This window comes from Aricia agestis, chromosome 5 (genome assembly GCF_905147365.1).
Source record: "Aricia agestis chromosome 5, ilAriAges1.1, whole genome shotgun sequence".
NCBI classification, from domain to species: domain Eukaryota; kingdom Metazoa; phylum Arthropoda; class Insecta; order Lepidoptera; family Lycaenidae; genus Aricia; species Aricia agestis.
The window spans coordinates 10402111-10422348 of NC_056410.1; the positions used below are offsets into that span (position 1 = coordinate 10402111).

A 20238-nucleotide genomic window follows, 5' to 3' on the forward strand; every position below is an offset into this window, starting at 1 on the left:
GTAGTAATAAGATAACGTTTAAATTATATCATAACAGGATATTTTTATTACATTTTTAGTAGGAAGACGAATATATATTGAAACGCCCTTGGGAATCGTATCGGGCCATTACGTATACGCGTATAATTTTAAATCCACATTAAGATATGAATAAAAACTTTTCCAATATGCTTCGTGTTATATGGAGTCCTGTGTTTATGAGATTCGCGAGAGCTTCTTCCAGTAAATAACACTTATACCTTGGAAGTTTGTGCGAGTAATAAGTTTCTATTAAATAGTTCTGCCACTTTACAACTATGAGTATTGAGTATAACGAAACTGCTAGGTTTCATTTCAGAAATAAGAATGCAATAATTAATTATAATATCAATAATAATAATTATTAAATAACAATGATAATTTCATAATCATAAATGGTTTTTGGTTATGGTCATTCAGTGTGATGAATTTAATAAAATGTTATCCTTCTCAGAGACATATTGTAATTCCCGGGATCAAAAAATCTACAGTCTATAAAAATAAAAATGTGTAAATTTTTTTGGCCATAACTGCTGCAAATTGCATATTGCTAGTTCATTTTTACCTGTCTGTCTGTCTCCACTCTAGAGGCTGTATCTCAAGAACCGCTTTAGCTAGACTTATGAAATTTTAACAGAGTATGTGCTATGTATATTTTCTTTTGCCGCTATAACAACAAATACCAAAAACAATCTCAACCAATCGCACATATTGACTCTACAATATTGACTCATCATTTAGACGCAATGCTATTTTAAGGTTTTTTGTTTTCTTTCTATTTACAGTTTTAGGGTTTCGTAGTTCAGTTTTTAGGGTTTCGTTGTTCTATGTTTGGTCGGACACGCATTTGGGATGAGCTTTAATTACCTGGCGGGAGCTTCATGAGGTGTTTATAGTTCCACTTGTTGACAGACTCCAGCGACTTCTGCACGTTCCCGTTCCTTATGACCGAGTCCCTCTCCTCGTACAGGAACAGCTTGTTGATGACGAGGGTCATGTTCGAATCGAGGGAGCGGTCGTTGAAGATGGCACTGACCTTTAAACATCACACGAACTTAGTTACGCTCGCACACCGTACTCGAGTAGATTCATACATTATATCCGTCGCGACGGTCGAGTTCCGTACTTACGATATTCATTATGGCCAAAATATAGTGCTCGACCCTCTCGCGGCCGTGAAACTTGAGGATCGTGTAGTCGGCGACGATGGCCAGCTCGAGCCACAGGCCCCGGACGCCTGGAACAAGGAGCACAATCATACACCCGCCGTCACTCCCGGTTAACGAGAACACGGTCCCCCACACGCACCTGTGACCGGCCGCGTGACGGTCTGCACGCCCCGAAAGTACTCATTTTCAGACTCCGACTCGTCGCCGGACCGCCGGTGGACGAAGGGCACGGGCGAGGGCCGCTCGTCGTCAAAATCGATCTCGAGATCGTCGACCGTGTCGTCGGTGAGGTTGTAGGCGACCGGCTGGTCGGCCACGCGCACGTCGCGCCGCCGCAGCACGTGCCGGCCCTCGGGCCTCGTCGGCTGCACCACGTAGTCCTCGCCGGCCACCTGCAGCAGGCCGTACAGCCGGCCCGCGCACTCCGTTACCGTCACCGTCGAGTCCTCCTCGTGCAGCACGCGCCCCGTGTAGAACTGGCACTCGTCGTAGTAGGGCGAGCGGATCGCCCGGTTTTCCTGGAGCTCCAGGTGCCACCTCAGCACGTGGAGGTGCCGGATGGCGCCGGGCGCGTGTCGCGGCGAGCGGGAGCGCGCCGGGGAGACGTCGAACAGCACGGGGTCGGCGGGAGGCGTCCAGGCCGCGTGCGGCGCGAGCAGCGCCAGGAGGAGGGCCGCCTCCAGGAGCCGGCCGGCGCGGGCTCGGGGGCCGGGGCCGGCGCGGGCGCATGCCGCGCTGCGCTCACGCATGTGCGCTTCGTACGCGCATGGCGGCCGTCTCGCCGCGCGGAAGGTAAACGACTCCCGGCTCGTAGATTGCACTCGTGGAGCGCGCCTCGTGCGTCACTAGTAAACAAAGGGACCGTTTTTTATGCGGTAGCGGCGCGGCGTGCTACCCATGCGTCATGCGCCATCATGTTTTAGGATACTAATTAGTAAATAAAAAGATTTGCGCGAGTGATATCATTTACATGTGGATTGTGGACGTTGCTATCCACTGTGTGATAAATGTGACGTAATCTTTATTAATGCCCAGATGATCTATGTAACCTCCGTAACGGGTCAATAAAATATAAATTATGTAGATTTATTCCTAACATAATATTATGTGATTTTCTATAGCAAACTCGTGAGCGAGTGAGGAAAGTAAAATAAGTAGCAGCTAAATTAGAAAAACATTAAAACTTTATAAGTAATAGACATCATTATTATAATTACGACGTATTTACATACCTACAATATTTAAATACTTTATTTATAGACTTTCTCTTCATAAAACAATGTAAAGTGCAAATACTCCGCAACCCCTTTGCTCTTTTCGAGGACCTTGAATGAAATTTTCGTCGTGCCGTTTGGTGGCATGATTTATTTTAGTCCCAACTCCCAAGCTAAATTACGGCTCTTTATTACGCATTAATCGTCTCTGAATGAAGCTGTGAAGCTTATTATCAGAAATATCTCCGTACTTTATAAAATCTTAGAAATAATAATTCAACAAAGACCATATTTTTTTAATTTGACATGTAGATAAGTACACGAATCGATCGTAGACATTAAATCATTAACAGCATCATTTAATCAGTGACAACAGCATCCTGAAGATTGTGGCAGATGATCCGCATGCACCTATATTGAAGAACTATGTGCGGATAGTGAACGAATTCGAGAGCAGACCTCCAGATACATCCGCTCATAGTTCTTGATTTAGTTTAGTGTTAATTATTTGTTTTATTAGTTATGTTTTGTTCTTTTTAACTAACCCTAAAAAAATAATGTAATGTAATACTAACAATGGACCACAGAGTAGTCTGCAATAAAGATATTTGTATTTGTATTTATATTAACGTTGCATAGTAATGGGGAACAAAAGCGGACTTGTCCAATTAATCAAATTTTACACTAGAGCAAAAAAACTGAAATAGGTATATGCATATGGGCTGTAATTTTGTGCATTTCAGTATAATTAGTATTTAATACAACATAACTAATAGCCTGCTTGTTGGTCATAAAACTATGCGTTTTCAATTTTTTTTTATTTTTTTGTAATGGACAAGTCCGGTTTTGATTACAAAAGGTGGACAACTCCGGTTATGATTGAAAGAGTTATGGACATGTCCGGTTATGAAAGAAAACTAGATTCTATTATTGTATTTTTTTATTTAAAAATTATATGAACTCTCCCACATCTGGTTCGCAACAGTCACAATCGTCACTGTGGTCGTCGTCTTCGTCATTTATTTGACTTGTTTCAGCAATTGCCACTGGTGAGGTATGGAATATATTGTTTTTAAACCAATCAAGCTCTTGATTATCCATCCAATTATCTCCGAATTGTTTCTTTAAGAGTGTTTCAACATCTTTTTTCTTGTTTGGTTTTAGTTCATTAACCATTGAAATCTTTCTCTTTCTATGGGGCATGGTGATATGAGCCGTGACAAGTAAATATCCTGTAATTTTTTGCCAATTTTTTCATATAGTAGTTTGCGGTTGTAAACAATTTCGTTTAATGTCAAAGTCTGGCACTTAAATTTTCCCTTGTTATGTTCACACGCAGACACGAAATTCAAAGCAAGGGGGTCTTTATCTGCGTACCTAAAACAAAATAATAGCAATTTTAAATTCATCATAGGTTAGAATAATAACAAACACGCACCGGTAGGTATAATTTTACACTCACTTCGATTCCCTGTTGTTTTGCGCTTGCCGTCCTGTTTTTTTTCGTTTACGTGAGCCGTCATTTATATTGGCCACTATTTCTTCGATTCCGTCCATAATTTTGTCGGTTTTCTAGTAAAATTCTTCTCAAAATTACGAAAGCAATGACCGTCACACAGCTGATTATCTTTTTTTTTAATTTAGCAGTGTTGCCACAACTGATTTAGGGATATCATAACAAAAAAACAATGATTTTTTTTAGACTTGTCCGGTTTTGTTTGACATTTTTCGTACTAACGGCAATTCTCCTTACGTTTTTGTCCGGTTTTGATTGGAGAAAAAATCCCTTAGAATTTTAATAAATTTCTAACAGGACAAGTCCGCTTTTGAACGAAATCATCATTTTTAACAATTTTTTTCTCTAAGATCGGACCGCTTTTGATACACAATACTCCGGGGTTCGATAGATATGAGCTTAAAGAGTGCAAAAAAATAAAAATAAAAAATTCGAGTACAGTGGACAAGTCCGCTTTTGTTCCCCAGCTCCTCAGTTCATACTATAAAACAAACGAGTAAGATATTTAACTTAGTAACTGAGGTATACGCTGATCATGTTACACGCGGTGAGCTCCACACGCGGGCCGAGATCGCGTAGCTCAGGTATAAAGCATTCGCATTTCTTGTAACGAAATATTCAATACGTGTTCTTATAGCGCATAGCAATCAAGTTCGCGTTTTATGGTACGTGAGTGCACCCCGATGTATCTTGTTGGAAGGACAGCAAATAAAGTATAAGCAGGATACAGACGCAAAATTGAGAGCTTTTGATATTATGTCCTCAAATTGAAAGATTGATTGACTAAACGATCTCAATTTGAACTTTGTTATATTCAAGAAAGTACCGTGCGTCACCATGATCAAGACGGCGCTTCCCCCAGATTCTGGGGGAACCGCCGTTCTGGGGCCCAGAACGAGGCCCCATCTGCGGTCTGGTTGACCCCTGCGATTATCCCGAATGCGGACGCATCCGAGTTGGATGCGTTATTTTTGGTAGTAGAGACGGCGTCCGCGCCGTCTCCTAGATGTATAATATTTGCTATGCCACGATAATAAGATCTAACGGCTAACCTAAACGTAATTCCAGCTGTCTTCGGTATTTGACTTCTACAATCTACTCCCTTAGCATAGTAATTAAAGATTAATTGTTTCCATATTTTGCTATCTCTACCAGTATAAATGCTAAGCCTATGTTTGATAGACGCTATAAGCCTTGAAGTATAAGGACATCTGCTCGAACAATTGCATTACTTTTTGCTTCCTAGGAACTTTGAGATAAGGCTATCGGAAAAATTTTAACACAATCTAGAAAAAAAATAAGTAAGTATCTTATTGAATTTGGTGATATTTGTCAGAATTTACAATTTTAATATTATGTAAGAATCTGAAAGATACTTTTGTTGTTATTGGTCTACCAGAATCTGATGGCAATTTTTGACAGCAGATTTTCAAAAAATATCCTTGATCATTGGATAAATTTTTATGTTTGCATGTTTAACACACATAGGGAATGCAATACCGGGATCCCGAAATACCGGGATCCCGCATGCATTTTGCGGGACTAATCCCGCGGGACTGGCGGGATCACACAAAAGCGTGATACATACGTGTAACTCGGCTCGCGGGGGTGCGTGAACTGGCTACAGGCAGCCCACTAAACAATTTACCTTCAATTCACCTATAATTCAATGACAATAATGTACCTGCAACCAGCGTTGAAGCTGAGCCAACTTTTTCAGCTGCTGGCTACCTTGTGTCGAATATCAGGAGTCGTTTGGCAGACACAACTTTTTAAACATACTTTTATAAGCTTGGGCTGTATTATGTAACGGAGTCTTTTAGCACAATTTTCCATATATTTGGAAAAAAATAATAATTTTTATAACAGCTGAAAATAAATATTTTTTTTAACTATTATTACTACTTAGCCATTTCCAAACAAAAAGTTTATTTTTTTATTTTTATATATTCTAAAGAATGAAGTATTAATAAACCCTTGTAAAAAAAGTGTCTGACAAAGTTTGTTTTATTTGAGTTTCTAAGAATAAAACGGGTTCTTTCAAGTAAAGTCATTAGAACGATTTATTTTACAAGTTTATGTCCACCCTGCGGGATCCCGCAAATACCGGGATCCAGCAGGATTGTGATGGTTCAGTCCCGCAAATACCGGGATTGAAATTATCTTGCGGGATTACATTCCCTAAACACACAGAATCAGCCGCTAAAAGAAGAAAAAAGGGTCAAAATGTTTTATTCGAATTACCCCGGTATTGCTAGAGTCAATTTACTTTCTCACTTTTTGCCATCAGATTCTGGTAGACCTATAAAATATCGGACTTAGTACGAAGGTACTGTTCTGAATATTTCCTTAAAATGAATTGTAGATCAACTATATTTCCAAAATATCCATTGTTTATAACCACACCATACATATTTCTGTGATATTACTATGATGTGTTTCTATTGTATATGCTATCTGGTGAATGGAGCCAGATACTGCAAGGCGGAAGTGTCCTGCAGCACGAGCAACAGATAGCCGAGTAAGGAGCCGTGAGCGAGGAATGCATAATAAGCGAGACGAGACCATGCCGCCTGCCGGCCCTGCTGACTAATGAATAGCATTATATTACAATAATCGCATTTATTTTTGTTAAACTAGATGACGCCCGCAACTCTGTTGCGCCAAAATTCGTCTATCGCGTGGGAACCGTACATTTTTTCGGGATAAAAAGTATCCTATGTCCGTTCCCGGGTATCTAACCCTCTTACTAATAAACGTTGTATAAGCTTTGAATAGGTATACAGTGTTTTGTTCCTGTCACACAAGTGACATTTTTAATTGGATTGAAGAAGACAAAACACTGTATAACTATTCAAAGCTTATACAGCGTTTATTAGTAAGGGGGTAAATCTTTAAATTTCAGTAAAATCAGTTCAGTGGTTTGGAGATCAAGTGGTAACAGACAGACAGTAATATACACTAGTATGGAAGTATGGATGCTTGCAATATTTTAAAATGATAGAAAGAAGTAGCGGTGTCAAAAGTCATTACTGTTATTTTTAAGTAAGTTGTAGTAGGTAGTCAGGAGTTACAGTTTTCAGAAAAGGTAAACGCCAGGTAAGTATGCCTTTACACTTCTCGCTTGGGGCTCTTTGAAAGCTCTACGTTTTCGATAGCGCGATGTAGAAATTTTAGAATATATTGTAGAGCTTTGTGAAAGCTGTATGTGAAGTGCATGTTATTATTATTAAAGTAGGTAGAGATAGCTGGAAGAAAAAGGACACCTAAATAATAACAATTATTATAGTTTTGAAGAGGTAAAAAGAATATTAACATTGTTTTTGTGCGCTGATAAATATAAAATAGCTAAAAGTAGATGTCAAAAAATTATTTGGTACAATATTTATGCAACGTATTATATCACTTCTGGATTACAAAATAAATAATGACTGACACGACAAATTCGCAAACTCTTTATTGAACAAACAATTATTAAGCTTTGTACAAATATAATGTAAGCATCAGTGAAAATAATGTTTGCTTTTTTATGCTTATCAAAAGACGTGGAATCTCTTGTAATGCTTCAGATTTTTTGCTCGTACTACTCAACACCGTAAGTAATATTATGTTAGTAATACGTGGGAGAGCCATGCTTCGGCACGAATGGGCCGGCTCGACCGGAGAAATACCACGTTCACCCATAACACCGGCTTGAAACAGCGCTTGCGCTGTGTTTCGCCGAGTGAGTCAGTTTACCGGAGGCCCAATCCCCTACCCTATTCCCTTCCCTACCCTACCCTATTCCCTTCCCTTCCCTACCCTCCCCTATTACCCTATTCCCTATTAAAAGGCCGGCAACGCACTTGCAGCTCTTCTGATGCTGCGAGTGTCCATGGGCGACGGAAGTTGCTTTCCATCAGGTGACCCGTTTGCTCGTTTGCCCCATTATTTCATAAAAGAAAAACTAATAAGCATATTAAATCTATTGTTAGTAATAGGGTTACACCAGCCAGTGGTCAATTAGAATTGATATGCGCGAGCGTGCCGGCTCTTTTAGAGGTGTTTAGGCTGGGCGTTTGTATGTTAATTTGATGTTAATGTGCACAAACCGCACACCCGCATGTCAATGATAACTCGGAGGCCATACAACACTCGCCTATGTATATTTAAATCATACGTGACTACGATTTTAGCAACATTTTGGTGACTTTGAGTCTAGGAGATACGTGTACTCTGAAATGTGCTAACTCATACTTAGCTTGTTGAATCAAATCTAAATAAAATATTTCAATTGAGCTTATTATGCAATGCAACCTAATTTTAAGCAGCTCCATGCTAGCTACTGAAGGTAAAGTAGTACAGAAAGTAAAACTTTAACTTTAAATTATAATCTTTTTATTTGTAATCTTTGTAAAATTTATTGTAACTGTTGGCACAGTATTACAATATTAAATACTGTAATACTGTGCTGTTGGCATGTAAATTTTGTTGAGGAAAATGTTTCGATTAGCTCCACCGGTCAGGCTACGCCTCGTGTGGGGATTTGTCTTAAACTGATGTGAACATGTAATTTTTCCGGAAAATAAATTATTTGTATACTTATTTTGTTAAAAAAATATTAATGCTGTAAAGACAAATTTCGTGTCCTGGGTGACATAGTCACTTTGTAATTAAATTCCAGTTCGTATACGATCAGCGCTGCAGACGGAGTAGTAGAGTGAGCGCACTGTAAGATGTCTTCACCATCTGGAAATAAAAATTATTAAATTTTTAATTAAACTCGTGTAACTTGTAACTGGCGTTGATTAAAGAGAGCTGGGGCATAGCTCGTAACATTCACTTTGTAGCGGAACTTCACAAAATCGAGGCGAAAATTTTTTACGATTGCCCATTTCATTATTTTTAGTATCAATCGCTTTTATTGTCTTAATTAGAAGTCTTATTTTTGGCATGTTATTATAAATTATTGTAATTAATTTTGAATAAATTGTAATAATTGTAATTAAACATATTATGTTTTTTTCTACATTAAAGTACTTAATAAAAAAAGTATCAATATAAAATGGAAACTCAATTAAGTAATTTTAATTGTGTCTGTTTTGCATGTGTACACCGTATAATGACGTCATCGTAGCGCCAAAATCTCCAAGTTTTGAGGTAACTGTCCCAACTTACAGTGGAGAAGGCGGCGAGGGACAGGTCGTACATGCCACCGGCGGACATGACAACGGGCCGGCTCCCCCGCAGCAGCGCCACCAGCAGGCGCGACCGCACCCCCGCCACACCCGACAACCCGCACTCCCACCCCGAGCTGTATATAGCATCACGCGTCAACTCGCTCTGGAATAAAGCTACATGGCTTGAAAAGCGAAGTTTGAAAAAAAAACATAATTATAAGACACTAGATGACGCCCGCAACTCCGTTGCGCCAAAACTTGTTTATCACGCGGAACCCTACATTTTTCGTGGATAAAAAGTATTCTATGTCCTTTCCCAGGGCTCAAAGTATCTTCATACAAAGTTTCAGCAAAATCGGTTCAGCGGTTTGGCCGTGAAGAGGTAACAGTCAGATATACACACTTTGGTATTTATAATATTATAGTATGTATGGATAAGCCGTGTTTATACTACACGACTTACACTTAACAAAAAGCTATTTTTACACAATATTGTCTTATTGAAGCAAATAACAATTAGCACTTTTGTAGTGTTTTTGAAATTGGGAGAATACCTGAGTTTTGACTTCTTCACACCATCTACATATCGTAAACAGGACGAACATGTTGTATCCCAAATATAACAATCCCATAATGCTCTTCGTAATATTGACATGTAGGGACTAAAAATATATATTATAATATTATTATGTGAAACATTTTTAGTTTTATTACAGCTATATTTTTTAAAACGATATAGATCACACATAATGCCAAATTATGAAAGTGTATGTAGTAGTAGTGTATACTATTTAATAGTGGTACCCATGTGGTACCATTCTCAATAACCTGAAGTCAAGACAGGGTGTATGTCTACAGTCTAGGTTAATAAGTTAATAGGGTTGAAACTTGAAGGATAATCAAAAGTAACGCGTCCGAGTTGTCCGCATTAGGGACAATCGCAGAGGTCAACCCGACCGCAGTGCAATGGTGGGGCTTCGCTCTGCCTCTGGGGGAACCGCCGTCTTGATTACGGTGTCCCCTACGCCAGATAAGCATGACTTTACACTGCCCGCTTGGGGTACTCATTGAAATCTCCACGTTTTCGATAGCGCGATGTAGGAATTATAAAGTGCCGTGACATCTAGCGGCTTTGGGAACAAATTGTAGATGTAATAATAATAATATGTAGATTGTAAAACTACATATTATATATATATTTAGGTAGGTGTTAATGTCTTGAACTAAAATTATCCGTATGTAATAATGTACTGATTGTTAAAACTTTGTCGTACCATTACAGCTTGATATCCGATAGAGCAAAGGAGGGTTGTGCTGACACCTAATTGTACAATCATCGGTTTGCTGAGCATGTTTCGTAACTTTGTGGTGTTACTAAAAGCAAATAAATATTTCAGTAAGTAAACTACAGTATACGCTTATCAAAACAATGTACCATCAAGAAAATTGATTCCTAGGCAGTTGACAGATCGTGTCAATTCAATGCTAAGATCTGTCGGCTGGGTTTAACACTTATTTTGTGGTTTAACATAACGCGACCAAACTACGTAGGTCCCCCATCTGACTAGGAATCAACTTCTCTAATAGTACGTATTAAGTTTTTCCTTGCATTCTACTTCATGTAGAGTTTTAGTAGAGCCAAAGATACCCTGGTCTTTGCTAGTCGTTTAATTATTTTCAATGGCTATTTGTTTAATTATTTTCACTTACTCTAAAATAAGCTTATGTTGTTCCACCAAATCTCCCAATCTTTTTATGTAAACCCGCTGAAAGATTAAATTTTTGTAGAGTTCATTAAACGGGATATCTGCAACAAAGATAGCTATTAAAGTGTCGCTTAAACAGAAATTATACTGTGACATCCAATATTTAAGTACTTTCAAGTCGCCAGCTGAAAATCATAGTCAATTAGTTGCAGCAAATTTCCAATAATTGACTTCTTGGCGTTGGATGTTAATGTTTCAATTTAGAGAGTCCGCCGGTCGCCCGATACTAATTGTACTTAAACTTACTTCGCCCTTGTTTCAACTTCTTAATTATCGTTTGTATTTACTTAATAATGTAATGAACTAGTTTTTGTTTGCAAAATCTAATTCATAACAACAGAATTAAGAGTCGAAAAATGTTCGAGTACCTTAATCACAAATTATTGTAATTTTAGGCGTCGAATTGGCTGATAAAACCCAAGTTTGTATTAGCACGTATGCGATTGGGTGATGTGTATGATCTGCTGTGTTCAATTGAAAATTAAATTATGAATAAAATAAATAATAAGAGTTTGAATAAGTATTATAGAAATCCGGAAAAAATATTATCTAGGATTTTTATCTAGATTCCTTTAGCTGTAGCAATCTATTTGGATTATAGGAAAATGAATTCACAGAGCATGCGGATGGGTAATAAAGTCGCCGTCAAACTGAGCACGCTCGAATGGATTCCAAGTTTCAACCAGTCAGGGCTTAATCTGCCTTTAATGTCGGCTGGATGGCATATCGATCCGACTACAGACTTTAATATCCAACTCATACACTGATTTACTAGCAAATCTTGCTTGTTAAGATATATTTTTATTCTCACCTAGACTCTGTTATATTTGATATTCTATTATATTTGGCGTGGGAGAGCCATGCTTCGGCACGAATGGACCGGCTCGACCGGAGAAATACCACGGGCTCACAGAAAACCGGCGTGAAACAGCGCTTGCGCTGTGTTTCGCAGACTGAGTGAGTTTACTGGAGGCCCGATCCCCTGCCCTTTTCCCTTCCCTACCCTCCCCTATTACCCTAATCCCTCTTAAAAGGCCGACAACGCACCTGCAACTCTTCTGATGCTGGCACAAGTGTCCTTGGGCGACGGAAGTTGCTTTCCATCAGGTGACACGTTTGCTCGTTTACCCCCTTATTTCATAAAAAAAATCTGAGAAAACCTCCCTGGTTTTCTCAAAATTTTTTTAAGGAGTCAGATGGAAAAGTAATGTAACTTGCAAGTTGTAATCTTTTCTTCGAAGCAAAATTATATTACCAGAACATCTAATTTGCTGTATATTTTTATTTTACTTATGTGTGAAATTATTATTGTACTCGTATCTTACCTTTAAATTTTGCACTGCAATCTACCAGGATATTTTGAAAGCAGTTATTTAGGACATCAAATTGACAAAGTAAATGCATCAAATATGATTGCATGATGAGGTCGTTCACCATCACGAAAAACGATATGTAGGAAAATACCACGACGACTGTTGTGTATGTTACAAAGTATATTTTCGGGGAGTCGAAGGCGAATGGTAGGATTATGGCCACAGGTAAATTGTACTCGTGTTCGTCCAGCAGAGGGTACCCATACCTGAAAATATTAAGGTTCAACCCTCTACCACAACCACACCACGTCGCAACGACAAAATGCCGTCAAGCAGGTTACGTGTGGATGGTGTCGCTGCACCTTTTTGTAGTTGCGTTGTGGTACCGACAAAATGTCGACGTGGTTGCGTTGTTGCCAGTAGTTGCGATGTGGTTACGTATGAAAGTCAATGAAACGGAAGGAAAGAGCGCGGGCGGTGTGGGCGCACTGTCATTGCATCGACGCAACGTTGTGGTTGCGATGTGGTCGGTATACATACAAGTGGTAGACAACGGCTGCAAAATGTGGTACGCGTGAATAGTCCAGTTCATTTACAATACGAAATATCTAACTACCGTCGCGCGTCGCCCATGAACACTCTATATACTCTATAAATTCTTTTTAAATAAGATTTTTATAGGAATTCAATTCAATTTGATAAATTATAACTATCTAAGTACTTAATCAGGTGACGTGTCTTCTTTTTACTTACCAGGCGATCAATGTTCCCATACCCAGGCTTATCAACAGCTGCAAAGAGTGGCGGTTCCTGTTAACCCACGTGAGCAAGATGTTCTGCCTGTCCGGAGTTGATAGGTCGAAGTGAGGCGACTCCATCGATGAAGCGAGGGTTTTGAATATCGATTGGTTTCTAACCTTAGTAAGCAAGAAATAATACGAAGCTAGAATTCTTGTACTTCAGTATCTAAAATCTAAATTAGTATCTATTTAAGACTTTGCTACGATATTATCTATTTGAATAAAATATGTTATAATATGTATAAGGTGAAAGGTCCATACAATCATCCATGTAACAACTTTTTTAAATGTAGGTGGTCAGCGCCTACGATTCCATTGACACCTCATTCCCTAAAATCCGATCAGCGGGGCTAAAATGGTCGCTTTGAAGAATCACATATGATTCATTCTTTTAAAATCGCAAAATGCAAGTCTGCTTGCAATTCATATTTAGTATTTCGTACTAATTTTACATTTGTCAGTTTGACAGTTTTGACAATTCATTTGCTGAATTGATTGAGAGGAATTGCTAAATGTGACCATTTTAGCCCCGCAGTGGTGTAGGCACTATATCAATCTTTTTAGGGTTCCGTATCCAAAGGGTAAAAACAGAACCCTATTACTAAGACTTCGATGTCTGTCTCCAGGCTGGAACTCAAGAACGGTAAAAGCTAGAGAGTTGAAAAAAAACCAAAATAACTTTAATATTTAAGGGAGGCTCCCATACAACAAACATGATTTTTTTTTACATTTCTCGGTACCAATGATGACAACAGGTAGTCACCTGAAATATTCACAAAATACTCAGTTTTATCTATACTTTAATAATTAATACTATTAAATAAAGTTAATAAGTAAGGGGGGCTCCCATACAAAAAAAATCCTATTTTTGCTCCATAGTGGTACGGAACGATTCGTGCGCAAGTTCAACTCGCACTTGGCCGATTTTTAATTATTATTTATGAATAGTGGGTTACGAGCTACGACCCACAGCTTGAAAAACACTGAACTAAATATACCTAGTACCAGCATACACCCATACCGCCAAAATCATGTACTTACCCTTTCAGTTTTATAGTAGTAGTGTAAAAATCGGCCAAGTGCGAGTTGGACTTTTGTATAGGAGCCCCCCTTATTTTTTTATTTTATTATAAAAATTATTACTCAATATTAAAGTACATATATATAATTAAGGAATCTGAGAAAAATTAAAGTACCTACCTGTTGTTATTATTAATATAGAGCGAAAAAGGCCAAAAAAATCACGTTTGTTGTATGGGAGCCCCCCTTAATTATTAATTTTATTTTAATTTTAGTATTTGTCGTTATAGCGGCAACAAATATACATAATCTGTGAAAATTTCAACTCTCTAGCTATTACCGTTCTTGAGTTACAGCCTGGAGACAGACAGACAGACTGACAAACAACGAAGTCTTAGTAATAGGGTCCAGTTTTTAACCTTTGGGTACAGAACCCTAAAAATCAATTCTGAATTCCAGGAAACCGCTGAAAATCCGCTTACCCAATTAACATATTTGCACAAAGCGCCGGTTTGTATGAATATGATGTTAACGCTGTCAATGGCGCCCTCGATGGAGTGTATATTGCTTAGGAAAAACCACAGCTCGGCCGCACAAAACATGATCAAAAGCAATTTCACCGTATTACAGTACGCGAAATATAACGCCGAGTGCTCCGCGGTCGAAATACCTAAAACGGAACATTAAATGAAGTGAAACACGACTCGCAATAAAAACGTTTATTTTCCTTAAATACTCGCGAAGTTTTAATATCGTATCGTTATGAAGTTAACGCACGTTTTTTTCTGTTTTTTCCTCAATAAACGTAATGGGTGTTTTAGGAGATTCTTTTTCATTCAGAGAGCTTCTACTAAGTCGTTCAGGCAAACAAAAGGTTTACCTCCACGTGCACGTATAATGTGTGTACTGTGTATCTCCGATACCTTTTAAGCTTACGCCGCTGAACTGATTTTGATGAAATTATAGTTTATGTCGCCCAAAAGGAGAAAGGATAAGTTTGTCCCATAAAAAGGTACGGTTAGGGCGTTACAATTGAATTTCGGCTACAACTAGTAGAGAGATTAGCAGATTATTAAACACTTGATGACGCCAGCAACTCCGTTGCGCCAAAACTCGTTATCTTACGGGAACCGTACATATTTCCGGGATAAAAAGTATACTACGGTATGTATCCCAAAACTCAAGGTATCTCCATTCTCCATACCAAATTAGTCGTTTGGCCGTGAAGAGGTCACAGATAGATAGACAGACACACTTTCGCATAATTATAATAATATTATAGTATGTCTGGATTTTAGAAACTGCTATCGATTTATCATTAAGGCTTAAATGCAGGCCTGCGTTTACAACGGCATTGTAACTAAAGTCTATTTACTATTGGGGTCGAGTCAAAGGAAAGAGGTCAAGCAATTACTAGCACTCAACATGCAAATTAACTTCTCTACAACTTTCCTCACGTTTCTAGACTCTATCAACAATTAAACCATAGTTAGGAGTTCTTACAAATATGTACTTACCTACTACAGTTTTCAGCGTGAGTACTGAGTAAGCTTAATCCAGGATGTAACAAAAAAACTTGAGAGGTGTCAAGGGACACCCGGATGGAACGAAGTTATAACGAGAAAGAGAGGAACACGCGCTACCGCACGGCTTACAACTATAGCATTTTTGCTCTAGTTGTAAATACCGTGTGTACTTTTGTGTCATATCCTTACAACTTTATCCGTCTAGCCCCCTTTCGCAACGCGCGATAAGGAACTTCGTTCCAAAAAAGTGATACTACTTTAGGGTATGTATGTGTTCTTTATATTATAGAGTTCACTGTGGAAGTAGCAGCGCTGAAAGATAAACTTTTTTTTTACTTTTGTAGAGCAAAATTGACACTCGGACCGGACGGTTGCCCATACCAATCAGTAAAAAATATTTGCTCTTTTAGCGTGGCTACTTTCACAGCGAACTCTTTATAAGAGACAGACCCCGTATAATTATAATGTAACGAATTCATTATATTTATAGACGAAAGTTAGCAACAGATTGGTGTACCTACATATTATTCGTATTTATAACATCAAACCTTCTATCATGACTATAAGACAGATTATTGGCGATGTTTTTATATCAACCGTTATTTATTTGAAATGGAACTAAATGTCAATAACAATCTACTAACTACCTTCTATATACGCCAATCTATATACAGTTTCAAAGAAATACATCTCGAATTTTCCGCTTGTTTGTTCCAAAGCTTGTGTTTGCGTAAGTTTCTTCCACAAAGTTTTAAACATCTTTATAAGTTATTTTCCTTTTAATTTTCAGTTGATGAATGGACGTTGAACGCCTTAATCAGTTTTAAGTAAAGCTCGAGAATTAATTTAACTTGCACGAGACTGTTTCCATTGTATAATCATCATCACTTTATTGAAGAACCATGTAGATGACGGTTGACGCCCGCAATTCCGTTGCCCCAAAAAATCGTTTATCGCGCGGGTACCGTTCATTTTTCCGGAATATATTTTTTTTATGAAATAAGGGGGCAAACGAGCAAACGGGTCACCTGATGGAAAGCAACTTCCGTTGCCCATGGACACTCGCAGCATCAGAAGAGCTGCAAGTGCGTTGCCGGCCTTTTAAGTGGGAATAGGGTAATAGGGGAGGGTAGGGAAGGGAAGGGAAGAGAAGGGAATAGGGGAGGGTAGGGAAGGGAATAGGGTAGGGGATTGGGCCTCCGGTAAACTCACTCACTCGTGAGAGGTTTTAGGTGAGAAATCTTTCTGGTATTTCTCCGGTCGAGCCGGCCCATTCGTGCCGAAGCATGGCACGTATATCCTTTCCCGGGACTCAAAGTTGCACCAAACAAAATTTTAAAAATATCGGTTCAGCGATTTGGGCGTGAAGAGGCGACAGACAGACAAACACATTTTCACATTTATAATATTAGTATATAATATACATCATTCAACATATTATTATAGTGTCTACTGTGTAAATAAAATAATAATATTAATATTATTATGTTAATGTTTTATTCAGAAATAAAAACATTATTATTTTATTTTTTGTACGTCGCGTCTCTACCATATACGTGTTCACAGTCCAATCAAAGTATCGTCTATAAAAAAAAGGATTTTTTTTGTTCCTTGGAGTGCAACCTTTCCAAAAAGACGGCTGTAGTCAGCTAAAATCTTGGGTTAGATTTTATTTTCCTAGCAAGAAATCTGTTAGGCATTTGTTTGCTAGCAAAATTTCCATTTTCGTTCAATATTCTATTCCCGTGTCGAAAGTTTGGAAGAATATTTAAAACTTATGTCCAATAAACCACAAGATCGTCGATCACTATGACGAGGCCAGATTTCTTTCTGAAAATAAGCCGCCTGAATGACTAGTTAAGAAACTTTGATAGGTTTTGTTGAGTAACTTTCAGGTTTTCTCAGTTTTGGGAAAGATTCTAGTTGTACCTACATAATATTATATACCGTACCATGATATCACCCACAAGTATATTATATTATGTTAAAATCTTCTATTTAATATAAAAATGAATCGCTGAATGTGTTGGTTAACGGCGGTTATCTCAAAAACGGCTGAACCGATTTTGTTAATTCTTTGTTTAGCATATTCCTTGAAGTACGAGAATGGTTATTACAGGGAGAAAAATAATAATAATAAAAGGAGAATAGAAAACTCTATACAATAATAGTGTTGATAAATGTAAAATTAATAGCATTGTGAAGGGCAAACACACGCATACAGAACCACTTAACCTCGAACAACAAATAGGAACTATAGATAGCATGCAAGTAAAAGACACATACAAGTACTTAGGATATATACAAAATACAGCTATAGATCATAAAGAAATAAAAAATGCATTAAAAAATAAATACAAACAAATACTTTGAATCATATAAAAAAGTTTATAACTATATTAAAGAATTCTATAAATGTCAAAATGGCCCAAACAGTGTCAAAGTGGTCCTGAATTTGATATCCTATTTAGCGTTAAAAACGATAAAAAGCTCAAAATGCCTCCTATTTTGAGTATTTTTATCGCATTTAGCGCTAAAAGGGACGCGGGGGTTATGTCTATTACTAGAGTCTGGCTAGCGAAAGATGAGACTGGAAAAAAGCGGCAAATTAAAAATATCGACGTATAACAACCCTGTCTATAGCCGGAATTACAGTTTTGATCTACGAACTACGAATAATAAAGTTTCTTAGTTTTTAATTATTATTCGTAGTTCGTAGATCAAAACTGTAATTCCGGCTATAGACGGGGTTGTTATACGTCGATTTTTTTAATTTGCCGCCTTTTTCCAGTCTCATCTTTCGTTAGCTAGCCAGACTCGATCAATAATTATGGAATCATCACCTTCGAAAAAAATTTTTTTCCCATCTTGCAAAACAATGAAAACACACATTCATAATCTGAAGCTGTAATTAAATGAACAATTATCGAGGCGTTTAAGTCCATTTGCTGAAGCATGGTAGTTGAGTTACAAACTCATGTTTAATGCACGCCCTGATCACCGGTTAAATCGATTAATATTCGTATTTTATGTAATTCACTGATTTTGTTCGGAAATATAAATTAATTGCAATCGTATGCCTTTTAATGCCCGCGATGGGCATATAATTGGACGCTGTTAAGCTTATTTTGTGTATCTTTTCACAAAAAATTACGTATTGAGATATGAATGCAGTCATTTTCTTTAGATCATTCACAACAAATGCATTCATAACTCAACAGTCAAATTTTTGTGGGTTACACCAATGCTTAACAGAGACCATTTACGAATACATACCTACAAATTACAATTTAATATAAGCTTTCGCATATATTTTATTATAATATCAGTTTGAAGTGTGATTGGTGTATTATGACTAAGCGTTACTAATTGCTTCTGTTTGAACACTTTTCTGCGATTTTGATAAAATCATTGCTATTTGGAGTTGGCATAAATGGCGCGCGTTGCAGCGGAAACGTGTGTATTTCGGGCGCAAACGAAACGCGCCACGAGTCCCTTGCACTTACATAAACATTCGACAGGAATAAAATTAACATTGTGAGTAAATAAACTATTTCTGAAATCACCCCATCTTTGCTTCACCGTGGTCGCTTTTTATAGGCAGTAAAAACCCGGTTTATGAAACTCAGATCATAATTTAGAACGTTCAAAATGTGGGATAAAAGTACATAATATTTTATGTTGCCGTACGTATGCCGTAATTTACCTACCGTTTTTAGAGTATTAAGTATTAACTCATAATTTGAAAGCTACAAAATTATAATAAAATTCAGCAATAATCTTCAGCATATGAACATTCCTTTCTCTGTTAATAATTTTCTATTTTTGTTTATTATACTCATGAGTCATGAGCCATGATATCAGCTTCCAAAGTAATACCAATTTATTTAAATTCAAGCATACATTCAGCATCTCCCTAGTATTTAATAATTACGTTTATTTGAAACACACACCAATATATCGACAATTTCATTAACTACATAATATTTGCCGTTTGATTTTTTTAGGTCAAGTTTGAACTAAGATAAGTAATTAAAAAAAAGGAAGCTGGCCTTAATAAATATTTTTAAATAATATTCCGCGTATTACAACTTCTACTATCGTTACACATTCCATATAATATGTAGCTGTAACTCCTGTGAAATATTATTATATATGTTCATGAACATAATCTGGCCGAGAATCTATCCAAAATATTATGTTCGTCGTAAAATATTATTAAGAGGATACACCAGGAGCGAGAGAAATTGAAAATAGGTATTTGAAAATGTATTGCCCTCTCACCAATCTCAAGTCTCCCACCGCTACACCGCAGAGCGCGATAGAGACAACACGACAAAAGTTGTAATAAAAGAACAGAAAATCTTCGATTCGTTGTCCGCTGATTCCTTCTCCAAAACTTAACCGATTTAAGTACTTTTTTCATTAAGAATTAAAGCAAGGCTTGAGCTGTGTTCCTATGTTTTATTTTTTTTGTATATTTTAGCCAGTTTTGTTTTCTGGGTGTTTGAACACACAGGAAAATCTTGCCATTTTTTTGGGTTTTTGGATGTTCTTATCTTTTTTAATAATAAAATTATGAAAAAAAAAAAAGAAAACATAGGGACATGCTCATAATGGCCATAGATATTCAGGAAAAAAATCATAACTCTACCAGCATTATCCAGGGAAGAAACAGGGGACAGCGTTTGTATGGAAAAACGGCGGTGTGGACTCCTCTTAATACTAGCTTCAGAA

The 20238-nt window shown here is 37.6% G+C and overlaps 2 protein-coding genes and 1 pseudogene across 3 annotated transcripts in view; all 3 read right to left on the minus strand.

The window, feature by feature from the left end:
* Window positions 1-1972, minus strand: part of LOC121726902 (A disintegrin and metalloproteinase with thrombospondin motifs 3-like) — a 56795-nt gene extending 54823 nt beyond the window's left edge. For both annotated transcript variants that reach the window (XM_042114546.1, XM_042114545.1), the window contains exons 1-3: window positions 1327-1972; window positions 1149-1255; window positions 886-1054 (exon numbers count right to left, since the gene is read on the minus strand). In XM_042114546.1, the coding sequence (XP_041970480.1) occupies window positions 886-1054; window positions 1149-1255; window positions 1327-1936 (886 nt within the window). In that variant the 5' untranslated portion in view covers window positions 1937-1972. The remainder of the gene's footprint in view (window positions 1-885; window positions 1055-1148; window positions 1256-1326) is intronic.
* A 6619-nt stretch (window positions 1973-8591) lies between these two features.
* On the minus strand, window positions 8592-19037 carry LOC121727096. The gene is made up of 10 exons (XM_042114773.1): window positions 19008-19037; window positions 16149-16260; window positions 14458-14645; window positions 12909-13072; window positions 12168-12421; window positions 10787-10883; window positions 10351-10450; window positions 9631-9738; window positions 9075-9239; window positions 8592-8645 (listed from the first exon to the last, which is right to left on the minus strand). The coding sequence occupies exons 1-10, from the start codon at window positions 19035-19037 to the stop codon at window positions 8592-8594; spliced, it is 1272 nt and encodes a 423-aa protein (XP_041970707.1).
* LOC121727525 lies at window positions 9971-10114 on the minus strand (annotated as a pseudogene).
* Window positions 19038-20238: the final 1201 nt, after the last annotated feature.

Coding starts and splice junctions, on each gene's coding strand:
- LOC121727096 (XM_042114773.1), bottom strand. CDS start 19,037: ATGTTAATTTTATTCCTGTCGAATGTTTAT. Junction 10,884..12,167: donor TTGCAGTGCAAAATTTAAAG/GTAAGATACGAG, acceptor TCTTTGTTGCAG/ATATCCCGTTTAATGAACTC. Junction 8,646..9,074: donor CCCTCGCCGCCTTCTCCACT/GTAAGTTGGGAC, acceptor TTTTATTTCCAG/ATGGTGAAGACATCTTACAG.